The sequence below is a fragment of the Hermetia illucens genome, chromosome 4 (assembly GCF_905115235.1).
Source record: "Hermetia illucens chromosome 4, iHerIll2.2.curated.20191125, whole genome shotgun sequence".
In the NCBI taxonomy this organism is placed as follows: domain Eukaryota; kingdom Metazoa; phylum Arthropoda; class Insecta; order Diptera; family Stratiomyidae; genus Hermetia; species Hermetia illucens.
In genome coordinates this window covers 131,853,803-131,872,586 of record NC_051852.1, presented here as the reverse complement: position 1 = coordinate 131,872,586, position 18,784 = coordinate 131,853,803, and the positions used below count along the sequence as shown (strand labels likewise).

General features: G+C 43.5%; 1 protein-coding gene across 16 annotated transcripts in view; it reads left to right on the top strand.

Annotated features, from left to right (window-relative positions):
• The first annotated feature begins 800 nt into the window (after positions 1–800).
• Positions 801–18,784, top strand: part of LOC119653641 (serine-enriched protein-like) — a 23,294-nt gene continuing 5,310 nt past the window's right edge. For 2 of the 16 annotated variants that reach the window (XM_038058440.1, XM_038058452.1), the window contains exons 1-5: positions 801–1,840; positions 2,158–2,336; positions 10,747–10,905; positions 11,296–11,334; positions 12,357–12,474. In XM_038058440.1, coding sequence (XP_037914368.1) covers positions 1,807–1,840; positions 2,158–2,336; positions 10,747–10,905; positions 11,296–11,334; positions 12,357–12,474 — 529 coding nt within the window. In that variant the 5' untranslated portion in view covers positions 801–1,806. Of the gene's footprint in view, positions 1,850–2,157; positions 2,337–10,746; positions 10,906–11,295; positions 11,335–12,356; positions 12,475–18,784 lie in introns of all 16 variants that reach the window. The other 14 variants (XM_038058453.1, XM_038058449.1, XM_038058447.1 and 11 more) reach the window with 13 other exon arrangements.

Genomic DNA, 18,784 nt, shown 5'->3' with positions numbered 1-18,784 from the left:
ATCATCGAGATAGTTTACACCCCTCTTTTTGTTCTTTCCCAGATATTTTACCATAAAATGGTTTCAACCAATGGATTCTGGAGCATTTTCCAATTTCCGTTGCAGCCTGCTCTACTAGTGCCTATGATAGGCAGACAGACAAGTAACGAATTTATGATCCATAAGACCTTATTAATGAGTTCAGCAACGCGAGTCCTTTAGCTAACGAAACAGCAATATTGAGAATATTAAGACTTCCTACGCTTTCACCTTGAAACACTAATCAGAGATCTCCACCTTGCTATTCCGTACGTACTCAAACCGAGTTCCACCCCATAAAGGTCAACTGCAAATTGTTCAGGTGCAACCATTGTGAACAGAATTTCCTATATATTTACCAACTTATAACTACATGTCAATCAGCGTGTCTGGGAATGCGTGGTGAATTTTTTTGTTTTCATTCCAATACTCGATTTTACATCCTGTTCACATCCCCATGGTGAAACTTCCTTACCTTGAGCACCACGTGGGTGACACCTGTTGTTCGAAATATATGAATATTATGAGAGGACCACAAGGTTAATGAACTCATTGAAGTTTCATTGATATAATCCTTAGGTAATGCCCTCGAAGGAAAGTGGAAAAATAAAGGAAATAATCGGATTTGAAACCAATTCAGGCTCATTCCCTCTTGACATTTACCATTCCCCGCTCCAGTACCGAAAATGGCGTCACCAGGTTTCCGTCATTCGATATCGATCGAATCCTTTATTGGTGAACATGCGCAACCTGAATTCCCTTGTCCTTCATATCCAGAGATAGGAGCAGATCCTCTTTGCCAGTTGCAATCGCGCCTCCATTGCAATAAAGCTAAAGTTTTTGTCATTTGCTTTACAAATTTTTCAATAGTTTTTCACAGCAAAAAGTCTAGTTTCAAGTTTGCTAAATTTCTTTAATTCACCGACCATCAACGAGTTTTAGCAGTTGCCCTTCGTTTTCGGCAGTTTCTGGGAAGCAAAAGTAAAGCAATTCAAGAAAATCCTGACGAGATTACCTCCAAGTGCCTGCAAAGTTTCTGCAATCGAAAGATTTTCCTTTGTTCCGATTTTCTTTAACTACGCCCTCCACGCCAGTTGTGAAGTTTTTTTGAATCCAGTTTTGTTCTTAGCCAATCCTTTTGCAACTAAATTCAAGTTTTTCAAGATTTTATTGGGAGGTTATTTCATAAGTGTTTTGTGCGTGTGTGTGCATTCCTTTTATCCAAAAATTTTTGAATACTGTCTCGTCCGTGTTCCAGAATGATCCCTGCAAGTAATGAGCCTGGGCCTGATGTGAATATGTGACTTTACGAAATTTTTCCTTGTATTTAACTCCAATATTTTCCGTTTTCGATTTTATTTGTCCTTTTTCGGCATCAAATTTTTTTCTACATAATTTCTGAAAAGGACTCGATTTGATCCAAGCACGGGAGAATCATTCGCAACCATTGCAACAGGTATGTATACACGCGGGGGGAGCGATAATCTGGGGGCAGGACACTGTATTGATTTTTCGCTTGGAAGCTTGTTGGGTTGGCGTTTCTCTAAGGATAACAACGCAACGAGTTTCCACATGGGTGGAAATCCCGTTTTCTGTTCAGTTGGGAAGAGTTAATTCTCATTTGATTGATTTGTTTTTGAAATTGGGCGTGTTGTGCTCAATGAGTGCTAATGAGATTTTGTGATAAGTGGATCCAGCAGGCATGGAGTCGTGCTAGTCGAGTGGAGACGATGACGATTCTTCTGAGGGAGACGTAAGGATAATTACAATAGAACCCATTCGCTAGCTATGGCAGAGGTAGCCATGTACAACGCGTACTCAGGTAGTTGGTGTAAGAATTTGTTTGTTTTGAAGTAGATTAATTGATTGCAAGAGCTTTCAACCACTTAACTAAATATTTTTTCCATAAATACTCCATTTAAAGGCTTGCTCAGTTTTTTAAACAATAATTAATTAGGAAACATTTTGAAGTTCCGAATGAAGATAACTACTAACACCCTTTGTATTCCTATTTTGTGCACTTTATCAATCTTTTACACATGCATAAACGAATTTAATAAATATTAATTTATTTTTACTAGTTTCGATAAAAATTGTTAAAAATACATTAATTAACGCTCTAAATCCATCAATTTTTAGAAGATCAAATGCCGGAGGTGCTAACTTATTCAGGTTTGGCGGAAGCCGAACCTGATTTATCTACCTTTGAGAACAAATCGGGGCTTGCAGAGGATATGAAGTTTCTGGCGTCTATGCCAGAGCTATGTGATGTTACTTTCCTAGTTGGTGATACACGTGAACCAGTTTGCGCCGTCAAGGTTAGTTTTTACTTGCATTGTAAATCCATCTCGCTCATCTCTATTTTCATTTGGTTGTAAAACTTCAGGGACTTGCGCATACAAGGAAGATACAAAAATTAAAATTTGCACTTCAATGTTGGACCAAGTCTGATTTGCTTTTCTTTCCACTCATCCGATAAAATGGCCTTCGACTATTTAGAGCGCTTGTTCTAGTAATCTCTCCCTTTCAGGCAAAAGTCAAGTTCATATCCACTATCAGCTTTGTGGAGGATAGGGCATCCACAGCAGACAACCACACTATTCGTAATATCATAAAGGACACAGCACGTACTATGTACAAATGATCGATGAATGTTCTAACTTAAAATGGTACATGGCTTGTCTCCCATTATGGCAGCAATCGTATTGAAATATTTGTTAGGAAAGCGCCGTGGGCTACTATATTTAATTCCGAAAGCACTAGCCAAATATGGCAATGATTATTTCACCCATGCTTTCCAACATAGAGGTCTTTTTTGAATACCTAACTGCACCTAACTGCAGCGTCTAAGACTCTAACCTGGCAACGTTTGACACATTAGCTCAGACTAGACCTTTTCAGTATAGGAGCAAAATCCCGTAGACTGAGGGGGCCTCACAATCTCTGGGATCTCTCCTATCCGTCTTCCTTTTTTTGCCTTAAGAACGCCTTGATTGTAACGAGATTGCTGCCATGGGTAGAGGGCACGAATTTTTCTTCATAAGCGGCGATTCCTTATTTCTGTCGCCTTTTCTGAGATATATAAACCTCCGCTCGGAAGCATAGAGAGCTATCGGAATGACTAATGCTGTCATCATTACTGGTGGCTCTGAGACGGCACGATAGGCGGACGCAACTCATAAAGCCCCTCGTCTTTGTACTTCCGCTGGGCGGTTACGGTAGATTTCCTCACTAAGGGAGTCAGTTCTTACTTCGGAACCGTAAATAAGAATGGACTGAACCGTACTCATTAGCAAGCGACGCCCACTGCATGAAGGACCTCCGGAATTGCATATCAGCCGGCAAATACATAGAATAGGGCACGGTCCCTTAAATAGTCCCTCAATATCCGCAATAGATAACCTGGAGTATGGAAATGATTTTCCAGCCCCTAAAGCATATGGCACCACCTAACAGAAAGGAAGACGTTTCTTACGTCTAGGGTCACAAGGAGCACCACTCCTCGACAGTGGTGACTATGTTCTGTTTTGATCACAACTTCATCGGTTGATTGAATCTTCGGAATTTATCGTAGAGATATATTTTGTTTTATTGGGCCTTTCTCTTTGAAAAGAAGAAAACGGAGAAGAGGAATCAGAATCTACAGTCTATTCAAAAATGAACACAAAAATTTAACTTAATTTAATGTGATGTTTACGCCGCCGCGGTTGGGAACAGAAGAGACCGGCTTATTTCCATGCGGTCCTTACTGTCCCAACCAACGGCATTTTTCCACCGCTAATTCTCCACTACCCTGGTGCGTTCCGAAAATGAGTGAGTGGAGAGTTCCGCGCCATCTACCCGTCCGCATCCGCAACATCCGAAATAAATTTCGAATGCTGCAGATCCTGCCGCGCCACAACGATACGCCGCAGTCATTTTCACTGCTTGGGTCCTCAATGGCATTAATTGTGGATTTCACCCGCTCTAAAACCATATTGTGTTCATGAGTAGTCTCCTGCAACACGTGGTGCGTCAGCCAGTCTTGGTTTGATGAGGTTCTCATGCAGCTGACCCGCTGTGTCCACCATACTGAGCGGAGAGGACTGCCTTTTTCAACTTCTAAAGTAATGTGGGTATTCTTCGGCCCTCTCGACATTGCTGTCTCACCTCGTCCGGGATGCCTAAGGAATAGTACCCGTACAATTCAGTCCACTTGCTCGACCTTAAGTGAACAGGATTTCCGTAGAGCCCCGATTTTTCAGGTTATTAGTTTGCAACTGAATCCCTATGGGTTCCCATTCATTTCATCAACCAGGTTGACTCATCTGTACTCCGCCATTGTGATATAAGTCTCCTCTCAGTCATTTAAACGTTTAACGAGTTTGGGACACTTCTTCTGGAGCTCTGCAACCTCCGCCGTCCACCAATACATAGAAGGCTTGTCACGCCTCGATGCTCTTCTGAGCATAGGAACTCCCCACGCCTTCGTTATCAGGTTCCTAACTGAATTTACGACAGTGTCAGCTTCAGCGCCACCACCGCCAGGAGTGCCCTCTAGCCCCCTCTAGCATTGAAGTCATTCCCGACAAAAATCCGCCGCTCTGTGCCCAAGGTAGCATCCTCCAGAGCATGAAGCCTGCTTCGAAAGTCTGCCATAGTCTCATTTGGCGTCAGATAGACACTGAAAAACGGTACCCCCAAAGTACCGAATCGAGAAAAAGCCGTCCCTTCGGCGTTAGGCATGTACCTTATGGTAGGTACGAGCCCAGATAGCGGCGGTACCTGATATGTTGGGGTGCCAGGAGGCTGGGTCCTTATTTCAGTACTATTCGCTGATGAGCACTAGATCAGCTTTGATCTTCGCAGCGAACTGCGCTAGCAACTAATGTGCGGTTACACTCTGGGGCATATTGATCTAAAGAATGCGGATCATGTTAACCACATCTTAGCTCTTTCCAGTTTTGCTTTGAAGACTGGGCACCACCCTGAGCCCGCAGTATTCACATCGCTGTCATCAGACGCGCCACGATCCTGCGGCATGTTGCCCTCCTATCATCGGCAGGTTGCAGACGTTTGCCCGTAATCTAACATATGCTACAATTGGGTGGGGGCGGCCCGCATTCATATCCTACATTTTACCCAACCATTCTGATTTTCGTGCTGTTGAGAAACTTCCCCCAAAGCGAGTGTTTGGCCTCGGAAGTTCACGGAACTGATACCAATTCGGGCATTAGTTACCTGCGGACATTTGCGCTTGATGGCCTCTCTTACTTCGTTCTTTTCCATGAGGCAGCTAATATCTGGAATTTCTAGATAGCACATGGATTCTAGACTAGAAACCAAAGCTTTCTTCCCTAGTCGCCCCTTGCTTCACAGAGCGTAAATTATCTGTTGTCATTAGGCCTTATGCGACGATGACGCCATTTTGAATGAAAGATACTTCTGATCCGCTATATTTGGGCTTGATCCTACAAGGGATTTCGCCGAGGACTTCCGCAGCAGAGCTGGCGCTCGACTCCTCCCTCGTCTCCCCACCTTTTCTTGGTGCATGACTTTTCATATCCGCCTTAATTTTAAGCAAAAATTTTTCTGACGACACGCTTTCTTCTTTTCCCTCTTTTGAGCGTAGGTGAAGTCTTCTTCAGAAGGCCCTTCCTGCTATCGTTTTTCGCGGGTTTACTCTTCAACAGACTATCTGCGATCCACTTTGCCGCTTGTAGCGCGAAATTCAATCTAGAAATTCCGCCAGCTCCATCAGACCGTTTTTCACGCCGTTACGGAGAATTTTCTGGAGAAACGTTACAGACCACTGGGCTTCAAATCCGCTTATATTTGATGCCATATAGTCAGTTTTAGTAGTTTCCATTCTACCTCTTTCTGGAACAATAGCTCTACCTGGTACTGCCTAGGTTGCCATTTCCATCGCGAGTGCCCCATCACTTTGCGAGCCATCTTCTCTATTTCCATATCGCATTGTCTCGTCGGTTATTTCCGCCCTTGATACCTCCTTCGCTGAACACTGCGACGGGCGACGCATTTTTGTGCTGCATACGAATACAGTCAACTTTTTTCTATTTCCGCTGTTTCCTCATTCGTGTAAACTTTTTTCCCCATTGAAGTTTTTTCCAGGGCATCGTGAACAAGCTAGCCGCAACAGTCAGGAACAGGTGTACCCTCGGGCAAAGCCCCTAACTCAGTTCGCTAAGATTTCACTTACGATTAGCCCGGAACTCACGCAACAATTTGCTCGAGCACCTCTGGGACGCCACTCCCCGTACCTTAAACAACCTGTTAAAGATGGCTGACAACCCCTAAGGCTTCCAATATCCTTACAGAACTTTGAGATATGGGGGGTAGGTATGATTTCAACTTTCGAAAAAATGGGGAGGCTTTTCTAAACTGGCCACAAGTTTGATAGCAAAGTTGAAAATAGGAACAAAATCTCATTGGTACAACATTGTATGGAGAAACCCTCCACAAATAAGTTCAAAGATGTATAATTACACATCAACGAAGGTCAATGCGAAGTGATCTAAGGGTATATTTTTCAACCCCCACACCTCTACCTTTGATGTAAATTTCAGAATTGTGAAATTCCAATCGATACCTTTCATTTAAAACTCCACAGCGCCCAGTAACATGCCGTGATTTACTGTTTGATTGGGGATTCATAGTTCAAATATCCTCATCGTATTTCATATGGATAGGGAGAACCACCAGTTAGTAAATTGTGTGTGAGACACGGACAGGCAGACAGTACACCGATGTTAAACTGGCTATTCTCCAACCAACCAACAACATGGAACCGGACTGGTCAAATGTGAAGAATAAAGATATGAGACTACAGCTTTGAGACCGTTGATAATTTCTCCTATCTAGGTTCGAAAATCACAACCGATAACAGCTACGATAATGAAATCTGTGCACGGTTTTTGGCTGCCAACAGAGTCTATTTCAACTTACAAAAAGTATTTCACTCGAAACATATCACCATAGGGTCAAAGCTCTTACTGTCAGTCCTTATGTACTTGGAAGCTTGGGTTCCTGGGAAGAAAAAATGCGAACTCTTGGCCGCGCTCGAGAGAAGAATCCGCGGAGGAATTTTCGGTCCCCTACTTGAAGATGGACAACTCCATAGCCTACATAATGACGAAATCTATGAGCGATACAACGACCGTCAGGTTGTGGATAAAATTACTTAATCCATATGGATCAGGATGATCCAGCCCGGGAACTCTATAAGGGCAGTATCGATGGTAGGAAAAGAAGACGAGGCAGACCCTGCCTGAGATGGAACGATGCCGTAGGCCAGGACGTCAGGCAGCTCTTAGGGATATTGAATTGGTGGATCTCGCGGAAAACCGGGGTGTCTGGAGTTCCTTATTAAGGCAGGTCTATACCGTATACCGTTTGTTGCGCCATTGATTATAATGATTCTCAAAGTGCTCCTGAAATTCCCCTTGAACTCCCCACACGATTTGCTGAAATGCATGCACTCTTCTTCTACAGTCCTGGGCCACAGGGGCGACCCACTCTTCGGTCAGAGTGGATTGCACTGCATGGCATAGCCCTCCACCCCCCTTCACTGCCACTTCCGCCTTCTGATCATAGCGCGCACCAGTGCCAGGCCTGTGAGCAGACCAAATTCTTCGTTTAAGATAGTGTCAAGCCAGCGCACTCTGACGATACAATGGAGAGAGGTCTTGACGAAGGTTTGGAGCTTTTAAGTAAAATTGGAGTTCACTTTCCATATGCTATAGAAACACAAAAAGAACAGTAGCACAGACCCATCTCAACTTGATATTGGTGTTGAGATAAGTGCATTTCCAAATTTTAGACGAGGCGGCGAAAGCGGATCTAGTGCTGTTGATACGTCCATGCCCCGGTGAGAGAGCAAACAGTTATCATCACCATAATCGAAGTTGTTTGAGGAAAGATGCCATAGTCCATTGAATTCTTCCACGTCCTTCAGACAAGGCAGGAAGGAATAATATCGGTGACAGATGCAACCTTGGCGGACTCCACCTTGGACCTCAAAATCCTCCGAAATTTTACCTCAGTGCAGCCATGACATTTGTCGCCATTATATGCCGCTCTGATAATAACTACTAGTATCTCTGGAATGCCCTTACTTTTGAGTGCATTAATGACTGGGATGATTTCTGTTTGGGGGAATAGTCCGCATCCACATGTTGCGGTAACCGGCCATCGCATCCAGAAGAGGTGGAACTTCAGCTGATGTGATATGGTTAAGAACCTTGGTGAACTATTCCTTCTACCTCTTCAGTTGTTCGTCATCGTGCATGAGGAGTCGACCATTAACGCCTTACACTGAAACATCGAAAGATTTGCGACCAGATGCAAGTTTTCCGGTGATGCTGTATATACTTCTGAAATTCTTTCATTCTCCGGCATGTCCCGGTTATCTGACCAGCGCAGTAACGAATTCGACTTTGCCAAGGTTCACACAGCGTTGATCATCTCGGCATTTCGCTCGATATTGAAGTTTGAGCGCATTATGGCTTTTATCACTGACAGCGGTCAATATAGCCTTCATTCCTTTCGATTCATCGGTCCGCTACCATGATTCTGCAGTCTGCCAGGTCTTATGACGTCACTTCAGGATGTAGTCGGCAACCTGTATATGACTCGAGAAAAGAGCATTTTTGATGGCTGCCCCATGTTCATCGACATTCTCGGTGAGTTACTCAGTGTATCTGTCGTCCGATCAACGAGATAGTTCTCCCACCGTCGAGCGACAACTGGATCATACAAACAGTCGATGGTGAACCTAAGGGGTCGCAGCTCTCCCACCCCCGAGTTGCGAGCGCAACACGTAAGCAAAAAAAAAGTAGGCTACCATCAGATGGTGATCCCTTTCGGGCTGATGTTTGCTCCTGTCCAGTCATACACACCCAAGAGAAAATCATTAAATCTACTGCCAATTGCAAAGTGATCAATTTGAATGCTCGTACGGTGTCGGTTGATTGAAACCCAATTGACTTTATAGCGAGCTCTGTGCTCGAATAATGCACCATCAATGACCAGGCCATGGAATTTACAAAAATCTACAAAATCACCACCAATACCACTACGGTCGCCTAGACCGTGCTTCACCATCACATGCCCGAGCAAGATGTTGTTAGAACCTACTTTGCCATTCAGGTTGCCTATCACGATCGTGATGTTACTTTTAGGAAGCCTCTCCTGATCTGTGTGTAACAGCTCGTAGAGAGCAATTTTTTCCTCTATATCAGAAGTTTACGTTGGTGCATAGCAATGCACAATTGTGGTGATCCTTACCTAGATCGGAATCTTGCAGTAAGAAGTCTGTCAGAAAACGAGACGTTGTTGACGTTTCGGTAGCAGAAAAGTTTTGAAAATTGCAGGATGCTATCCCACAGATTTCTATCCCCGTTTAGTTGTTTTTTACGGCAAGCAGGGAAAGCTTTGAGTATATTCTTAAAATCTAACTAGCAGTCTGTGTGAAGTATACAAATATTTGACGGATGTTAACACTAGCATTTTTCTGAAAATTGTTTCACCGTTTATAGTTTATCTATTCTAGATCGTCTATGGCTAAAATCAAATCTAAAATATTGGCCGATATTGACGACAGAAAAAATGACACTTTCCCACCAATCTTCCGATAGTTTCTCTTTTTACATATTTAAAGGATCAGCATGTGGATATAATTCACCGCATATCCGCCCCCACCTTCAAGGAATTCCTGCTGAATTTTGTCGATCTCGGGTACTTGGTTTAGTAGTATCTGCTTCTAGGTATAGATAGGGAATCAACTGTAGGAGTAGAGTGTTTACGTGCCAAAGAAAATTCTGCTAAAGAACTAGGAGGGGATATCGCTGGATGCAAAATCAATCAGCACTCTCTCCATGAAGGCTGTAGTCGACCCTTGCCTCCCGATGTATTGGTAATTACCGACTTAACCTTTAAACCCCCAAGCAATATTTTAATATCATGTTGGCCCAGCGAGCCGTAAAGCCGTTCTTGGAGGCGGTATACCATTTCTTTGTCTTTTTTCCTTTGAAGCATGAGCATTGATAAACCAGACCTTGCAAAATTTAGTGTTCCTCGATGGGTATAAAAGCCATAACTTGGGACCCCAATTTCAGTTGTCCATTATGTAAAAATCGGGCTCGAAACTTCCCGAAAATGCCCAACTCTTAAATGTTGCGATTTGACATCCAAAATGTCACTACTGAAGAGTTTCGTTTCCTAAACTGCGACGATATTTAATTTGTATTTTACTACCCGAGACGCAGTCCCTGCCTAAGATGGAGCGATAGCGTAGGTCAGGATGTCATACAGCTTTTAGGCATATCGAATTGGTAGACCTCGGCGCAAAAGTAAGGTGTCTGGAGTTCCTTATTAAGGTAGACCTATATCGGATACCGGTTGTTGCGCCGATGATGATGATGATTTTACTACCCGTTGTGATAGGTATACTATTGTCGCTGATCTGTACAAGGATAGCCCATTTTAGGTTCCAATAGAATAGACCGTATTCCGTTTGCAAGGTTGTTGCCCGTGGGTCTATCTGAACCGAATTTGTGAATCAAGTTTCTGAACAGCAGTTTTTATTATAACGAGTTATTCTTGCGAAGGGGTTTCCCTAAAGGGGAATTCATTAAGTTTTTAAATAACAATTAAATATAGGTACGACTTTTTGCTATTCAACACTATAAATATACTCCATTAACTATTTATAACTTCTCCAATTTGTAGGCAGTGCTTGCAGCACGTTCAAGGGTCTTCGCGAAGTTATTGTACCAGCAACCATCTCCTCAGCGTAAACGCGATGCGTCTACACGTGAGAATAAGCTTCGTCTTTTCTTGAAGAGGTCCTCAGAACCTTTGTTGAATTTACAGAATGCAGCCCAACAGGTAATCAATTGTTTATCTTATCATGCAGACCAACCTTTCGTTTTGTAGGTAACCCCCAAAAGAATGTACATAGACACTGAATTTTTTACAATCAATTTTTTTACAATTTACTCCAAATATGATAGACTTCAACACAACACAAAGTTTTGCCTTTCTCAGGTTTGCTAGGCCACACATTCATTTCACTTTTTTTACCGTAAATGTCCAATAATAATGAGGTTCCTAGAAAGTATGACAGATTTGACTCCCCAGTTGGCCGTCACTTCTGTGATATTTTCTACTGGAAACTGTACATAAAACATTTTTATATCCACAAACTTCTTTTCAAATCAATTTTTAATTAAACTCCAAATTGAATATTCATTCAATATTTGTTCATATTTCATGTAGAGGAGTGGGTTCAGCCAACAATTGGCGCCAATTCCAGAGGTAAATTGACGAAATATCTGATCAGAAGTATTTTAAAATTTAAAAGCTATTTGAAATTCCAAATTTGATTTTTGTATTTTCATCAGTATTGTGTCTTTCCACGTCAATGGAAAGTGCTGAAATATTGTTGAAAGTATTTTTGAAGCTGTTCCATTTTTCATAGTTGGCAAGTTTCTGTTGAAGTGCATTTTTGGGTCGAGTTTGAAATGAACAAATTGACACATTGCAAAGGAATCAAACTTTACGAAAATGTGAAACATTCTGCACAAATCACCGCAAGAACACAAATGTATTCTGTTCCGCTTTGCTCACGATTTCTAATATTTTCTAAACGTCATTGTCGTATTTTGCACTGAGTAGATCAGCTTGAAGTCAGTGGCTAGGTCACATTTGACAGAATTGAAACTCTTAGAATATTTTGGTGTCGCTTACTGTATTATTCTTATATTCTTCTTCTTCTTTATTTTTATTTTCCCATTACCTTAGTTTAGAATATATTTTTATTTATTGGACACAATCATAAGACATGGCATGCAATTTAGAAAGGAGGCTCAAAACTGTCAATTAAAATTTCGATAATTAGCAAGGGTCTTTACCTATCTCGCACTATATTTGCTAACATCCTCGAAAAGTGCATGTTTTACTTGAGCTTTATTAAAGCTAGTTTATATATTGCTTCCCGAAAATACAGGGTTTCGTAAAAAGTTATATTTATTATCATATGCTCCCCATGTCCACCACCTCCTTTGCGACCAAATTGGCACTCTCGTTACTTTACCAAAATAATTGCTCACGCAAAGGAAAGTGATATTTAGGGCACAAATTGAGTACATGTCAAAACCGTAAGTCAAGTAGTTGCGTGATGTCATAGAACTCCTTTTCAACAGGAATAATTAAATTATAATTTGAGCATGTCATTGGTATGAAGTTCCTCGTAGACTTGTTGTTAGAATCACTTATAATACGGTTAACAATGGATTCCCTATTGGTTTGACTATTAAAGATCTCTCTTGCACTTTCAGCCTTCTGGACAACAGCATCAAACTTTGATAATCGAAGAGTTTGAGCCAGATGTCTTCAGGCAATTGATCGAATATATACATACCGGATGTGTGACTTTGCAGCCTCGGACCCTTTTAGGTACGTAAAAATTTAATTTCTTATAATTTATTTTGATTACATCGTTTTACTTAGCTTTTTTAAATTTTTAGTTCCATTTTGTCCAAATTAACAGAGTTATGATAGGATGTAGCCAATAAGGTCTTGTGTAAAACAAAGCCTTATTAAAATCGATTCAATGTCTGTTTGTCTGCCTGTTTTTTTTTTTTTTGAGGGGGTCGTAATCTCAAAAGATACTGGCTTTGGCACACAGCATAGCCATTGAAATCACACCTGACTCACTCCATGTCCCGTCGAAGGTATTATATCACGGAGCGGAGCCAGCTCACTCCAGCTTCGTCACGTTTAGTCTCTGCGCGGCGTATGTAACCGCACTTTTCTCGACTCCTCTATCATTCACAGTTTGCTCTTGATAGATGCAGACCTCCCGGCATGCTAAAATTCTTCGCACCGGATTTTCTGGTACCAACACCTCTCACAGAGCCTTATCTAGGTCCTTTGCCTCTTCCATAAATCTTAGAAAGTGGAAGTTTGGCAAATCTAAACCTGTACAAGTTCAACAACTTAGATCGCATTCTTGACCTTCTCCTCTCTAACCTTCATGTACGTTATCTTTCCCAATCCCTTCATGCTCCGTCTTACGTTGCCCCTGACGTCCATCATCCTGCTCTCGAGTTCGATGTTCAGATATCCCGACTTCAGTCTCCTGTCGCTCGCAAGCCTATCAAGTTCAACTTTCGTAAGGCGAACTTCAAAGGTCTGAACTCAGCTCTGGCGTCAATCAACTGGGTCCCCTTCCTCTCTCTATTTACATGTGACCAAGCACTCAACAATTTCTACACCATTTTATCCGATCTTGTTCCTTGTTACGTTCCCTCCTCTCCTAAGTGCTTACGCTTTTATCCCGTCTAGTTCACCACTGACACACAAAAACTACGTCAAAAACAGACTGCGAGAAAGAAGTTCCTGTCTTCTAGAAACGTCGCTGACTTAGTTTTTTTTCAAATGCCTTCATTCCTCGATCAAATCCTTAATACGTAAGTCCAGAAACGAATATTTGTCCAGCGTGGAAGACTCACTAAAGCGCGGGAACCTGCAACCTTTCTAGTCCCACATTCGCAACTCCCGCTGCCCTGCCCAGTTATCCCCTCCGTCCATTAAATTCTCCGGGTTCTCAGCTAACTCCCCCCAACTATCTTATGATTTACTCTGCCGCTACTTTTCGTCAGTCTATGTCCCCCCCTCCCTTCCTCCGAATCCCTCCCGATAGTGGATGTAGCCTGCCCTGCATCGCCTACCATTCCCCTTCTTACCCCTATCCTTGTCAAATATCTCATTGGCAAACTTGATGCCAATGTCGGACCTGGCTACGAAGGCCTTCAAACCTCTTTTTGCTCAAAACTGGTAAGTCCATCTCCCTTCCCCTATCTCTTATTTTCAACAAAAGCCTGGAAGGGAATCATTTTTCCAGCTTGTAGAAAGAGGCTCTCATTATCCCCATGCACAAAAGTGGCGATCGTTCGCTTGCCGAGAATTACCATCCCATCTCTCTCCTCTCCTCCTGCTCCAAAATTCTAGAAAGATATGTCAGCGACTGGTTGTCACACGGCACACGGCTTCGTTAAACGTAGGTCCACTGCCTCCAACCTGCTTGACTTTACCAAATGTCTAAATTCACGGCAAGAAGTGCATACCATTTATACTGTACTTCCCGTACTGTACTTCCCGCTCCTTCTCCCCCTCTTCTAGCGTCCCACAGAGGTCTATTCTGAGTCCTTTGTTATTTTTATTTTTTTTTAACGACCTTCCTCCCCTCCTTACTTGTCCCTGTTTGCTCTATGCGGACAACCTTAAGCTCTTTTCCGTTATATCGTCGCTTATGAACTGTGTTTCCCTTCAGTCTAACCTGGACACTCTGGTTCGTTGGTGCTCGACTAATGGTTTAGCGCTAAACGACAGAAAGTGTCACTCTATGTGCTATTCCCTAAAATCCTCATTCACTTCCTTCTCCTACTTACATAACGGACATTCTTTATCCTGCTTAAATTCCACTTAAGACCTCGGAGTAACTTTCGACAATAAACTCCGCTTTGACACCCATTGCCTCGATGTCATTAATCGAGCAGCAAAATTTTCACCCTTTATTCTTCGCTCCTTCTCTGATTTTGACTCCATACAACCCTCCTTAGCCCTCTTCAATTCCCTCGTGAGGAATACCCTCGAGCATTACTCCGTGATCTGGTCACCCTCCCGTAACAGTGACTGTCATGCCCTTGAAAATGTGCAACGTAAATTCACCAGTTCTCTCTTCTTTAAGAAAAGCTTCCCTCGTGTGGATTACCCCTCCCGCCACCGCTTTCTGAACCTTCCCTTCCTACAACAGCGTAGATCCTATCTGGATCTATGCACATTCTTTAAACTTTCCTCTGGTCTGATGGACTGCTCCGCCGCTGACGAGATCACCTGCCGTCTTGCGTCTTATAACATACTCTGTGCAGACATTTTCAACGTACTCTTCGCAAAGCTCGAAGTCTACTTTCATTCCCCCATTCCCAGGCTTTGCCGAAATTATAATGCAAAACAGCTTGGCCCTTTTAACTTCCCTACTTTAAGTAGTTTTAAACGTAGGATAAGTTTTTGCTTTCTCCTCCTCCTGAGGACAATAATTAATTGGAATTTTGTCTCTTTGTTGTCCGTTAATTAAATAAATAAATAAGTGGGCAAGGTTATAATTAATCTAACCGTGCCATCTCTCTAACTACTCCTTGATATCATAGATGATCCTGAGTGTCCACTGACCCTTTCTCGAGCGTCGCCAACGCTCTTCTCATCTACTGTTAGATCTCTCCTTTTCGGCGTTCTTTGTCTATGGTAGAGATAGATGCACCTGACGTCATCCAATCTGCCAAGATGTTAATCCGCATTATTCCGGAGATGACGAATGAAGCATCATTTCAGACAGTCCTGAAGGCAGAGCACACTCTTAAGGCTGTTCTTCTGTAGGCTACACTGAGTTTATTAGCGTGAAATGTGGCCTGCAATGCCTTTTCCCAAAACTGGGGCTGCATTGAGAGAGAATAAGCTCAGCACCCGATAACCAACTTGGAAGTATACCGTAGCCCTCTCACGTTCGACTTTGACGCAAACATATTGCAACTGAGCTTCGCGTCTATCTTCACTCCCAATCATTTGATGGCAGATTTAGGTAGGGAAGTTAAATGCATTTACGCACAAAGCTTCGGACACCTGTCTAAAACAGATTACCAGCTAAAGCACCCGCTGAGTGTCTAGGCATCAGACCAGGAACCGTTTAACACATTACCTCAGGCCAGGCCAATTCAGTATAAGAGCAAAACCTTGTGGATTCAGAGAACCTCAGTTACCCTGGCATCTCTCCTATACATCTAACTCTTTTTCGCCTTACGAACGCCTTGGGTATAACATGGCATTCGGCTCCACATATCCTCATTCTGCAGCATGGTGTCAATTATGATGTCCGGTGGCACAAAACGTTATTCCATAGAAAGGAGATGATGATGGTGCTCCCACCTTCTGCAGAACAAATAGGTGTGTCAGATATCATCCACCACGACTTTGCATTTTCCGATTCAGTGCAGATAAGATTGAAAGTATTCAGGTCCGCTGGGCAGCTGGGTTAGGTAATAGTCAACCACATTTTGCTATCGATTGAACCACGGGCGCAGGTCTTTAATGAGATGCGCAGTCCATCTACCTCTCGATTCTCATTCACAGGATTGCTTCCATGCGCGGAAAGTACGGACTCCCTCCGCACAAGCGACAGCTTCCTTATTTCCTTGGCTTTTCTGAGATATATAAGCCTCCGTCGGCAGCATGGAGAGCGATCGGAATAGCCCCCCAATCGGTTCTCGGGGACTCAGCGCAGGTATTTTTCCAGCGCCTACGGTTCGCTAAAATAAGGAAAAACTCTACATTAAATGCATTTGTTGAAAAACTTTGCGTGGAGGATTGAAATGCAATCAACTTCACAATCGAAATTATCCGGGGTAAGCTGTGAAAAGAGGAAGAGATCACGTCCGTCGTGCGTAGAAGAAAGGAGACCTAGCTAAAGTAAACTTCGTGATGTAATGCCGAATAGTGGGTTCACGGCAGGGGAGAATCCCGAGAAGGCGGTGTTGTTTTCCAAATGTTTTTTTTTCTTCAGGGGCAGATTGTCGCTCGTGGGTATAACTTTGACAGTAGCAAGTGACATTGATTAGATCCACGTACCACTTGAGTAAGCCCCTACAGCTGGTCATTTGATCATCTGGTTAAGAAAAGCTCGACTGATGAAGGGGCGGGGTGTTTACCGTTCACATACTTTCTACTGTGGCCGTATTATGGTCCAAACAAAACTAAATCCGAACTGGCATTGTGATGTGGAGGAAGTTTCATTATTTCAAGGATGTAATCTCCGTGTCCGGATAGCTGAGTGGTTAGAGCACAAGGCTGTCATACGGAAGGTCGCGGTTCAAATCTCATTGGTGGCAGTGGGATTTGTATCGTGATTTGACGTCGGATACCAGTCGACTCAGCTGTGAATGAGTACCTGAGTCAAATCAGGGTAATAATCTGGGGCGAGCGCAATGCTGACCACATTGCCTCCTAGTGTACCGTTACGGTCTCGAATGAAGTGCTCTAACACACTTCAAGGCCCTGATCCAATATGGATTGTTGCGCCAACGATTATTATTTCCGAGTTATCACAATCTCGGCAGATGCCGGATTTTACCTAATACTAGCACTAAGTGCCAAGCATTTAGGCTCGGACGATCATACCTACTTAAAAACTAAAGGGGCACTGGTGGTGGTGGCCGGTGGTAGGTCAGTGGGAGAATCCGTCCAGTACTCCCCGCAACATCGAGCACGTATGCAGAATGGTGTACTTCTGCATGGTTTGAACCAGACTGTGCGAAAGTCCCAGGACATCAAGGGAAGCCGTGAGGGATTTAGGTACAATACCTGTAGCTGACAATATTATGGGAACTACAACCACCCGCTCGAGACGCCAAATTTCTTTGATTTCCCGAGCCAATGGCTCATAGTTCACCTTCTTCTCCACGTATTTCCGTTCAATGTTGCTATTATGGGGGATAGCAACATCAATAATATACGCGGAGCGACCTGTCTTGTCAACTAACAGTACGTCAGGCTTGTTGTGTGCGGTATGGCGATCAGTCAGAACTTGCCGGCCCCAATACATGCTGTAAGCAGAACTATCAAGTACTGCTTGCGGCTCGTATCGGTAAACCGGACATGTCCCCGTGATCAGCCCATGCTTGTATGCAAGGTTTTGATGGATAACCTTACATACAGCATTATGCCTGGTGATGTACTGCACCGGTGCCATAACAGTACAGCCAGAAATGAGATGGTCCAACGTCTCTAACGCCGAACCACACATTCTGCACTGGTCGTTCTCCACCCGTTCTTTCATGATGAGCTTTTTATAAGCTCGGGTGGCGACCACGCCATCCTGAATGGTACACATGAACCCCTCCGTCTCAGCAAAGAGCTCCCCAGCACACAGCCATCTGTTCGACAGATGCAAATCGACAAATGGCTGCCAAAGACAATTCACGTGTTTACCGTGCATTGCCTTCGACTTCCATTCCTCGATCCGCTCTTGGTCCGACTTCACCCCACTCAGAGGATTGAAAGATCGATCCTTCAAGTTAAGTGGAGTCAGTCCACAGTCTGCCTTACAGACAGCCGCATGCAAGGGACTCGCCTGCTCTTTGCTGTAAAAATAAGCGCGCAGCGAGTCGACTTGGCGATGATGTTGTGCCGCCACGTCAACCACGCCCCTACCTCCGATGTCACGAGGCAGGTTCATCCGCTCCACGGCAGACTTTGGGTGATGCATTCGGAATTTGGACATAGTTGTCCTTATCCGCCGCTGGACGTTTTCCAGGTCGGTCTTCGTCCACGGCAATATTCCGAATGCATAAGCCAGTGAAGGGATAGCGAATACATTCAACGCGCTTATTTTATTCTTCCCCGAGAGATGCGATTTCAGCACCAGCTTTACACGTCGCAGGAATTCGAACAGCAGAGCTTCCTTCAGATCACCAACTCGAGCATGGATTCCTTGCAGAATTCCTAGGTGTAGAAGTCTGTCTCGGTCATAGCTTCGGTGTGGAGGTCACCAATGCTATGTCCGGCATGCGGCTCGTGATGACCTTTGCGGATGGCTTGGATTCGACATTTGTCTAATCCAAACTCCATCCGAATATCACGGCTGAACATGTCTATTATTCTCAACAGACTTCTAAGATGGTTGTCAGTACCAGCATACAGCTTGATGTCATCT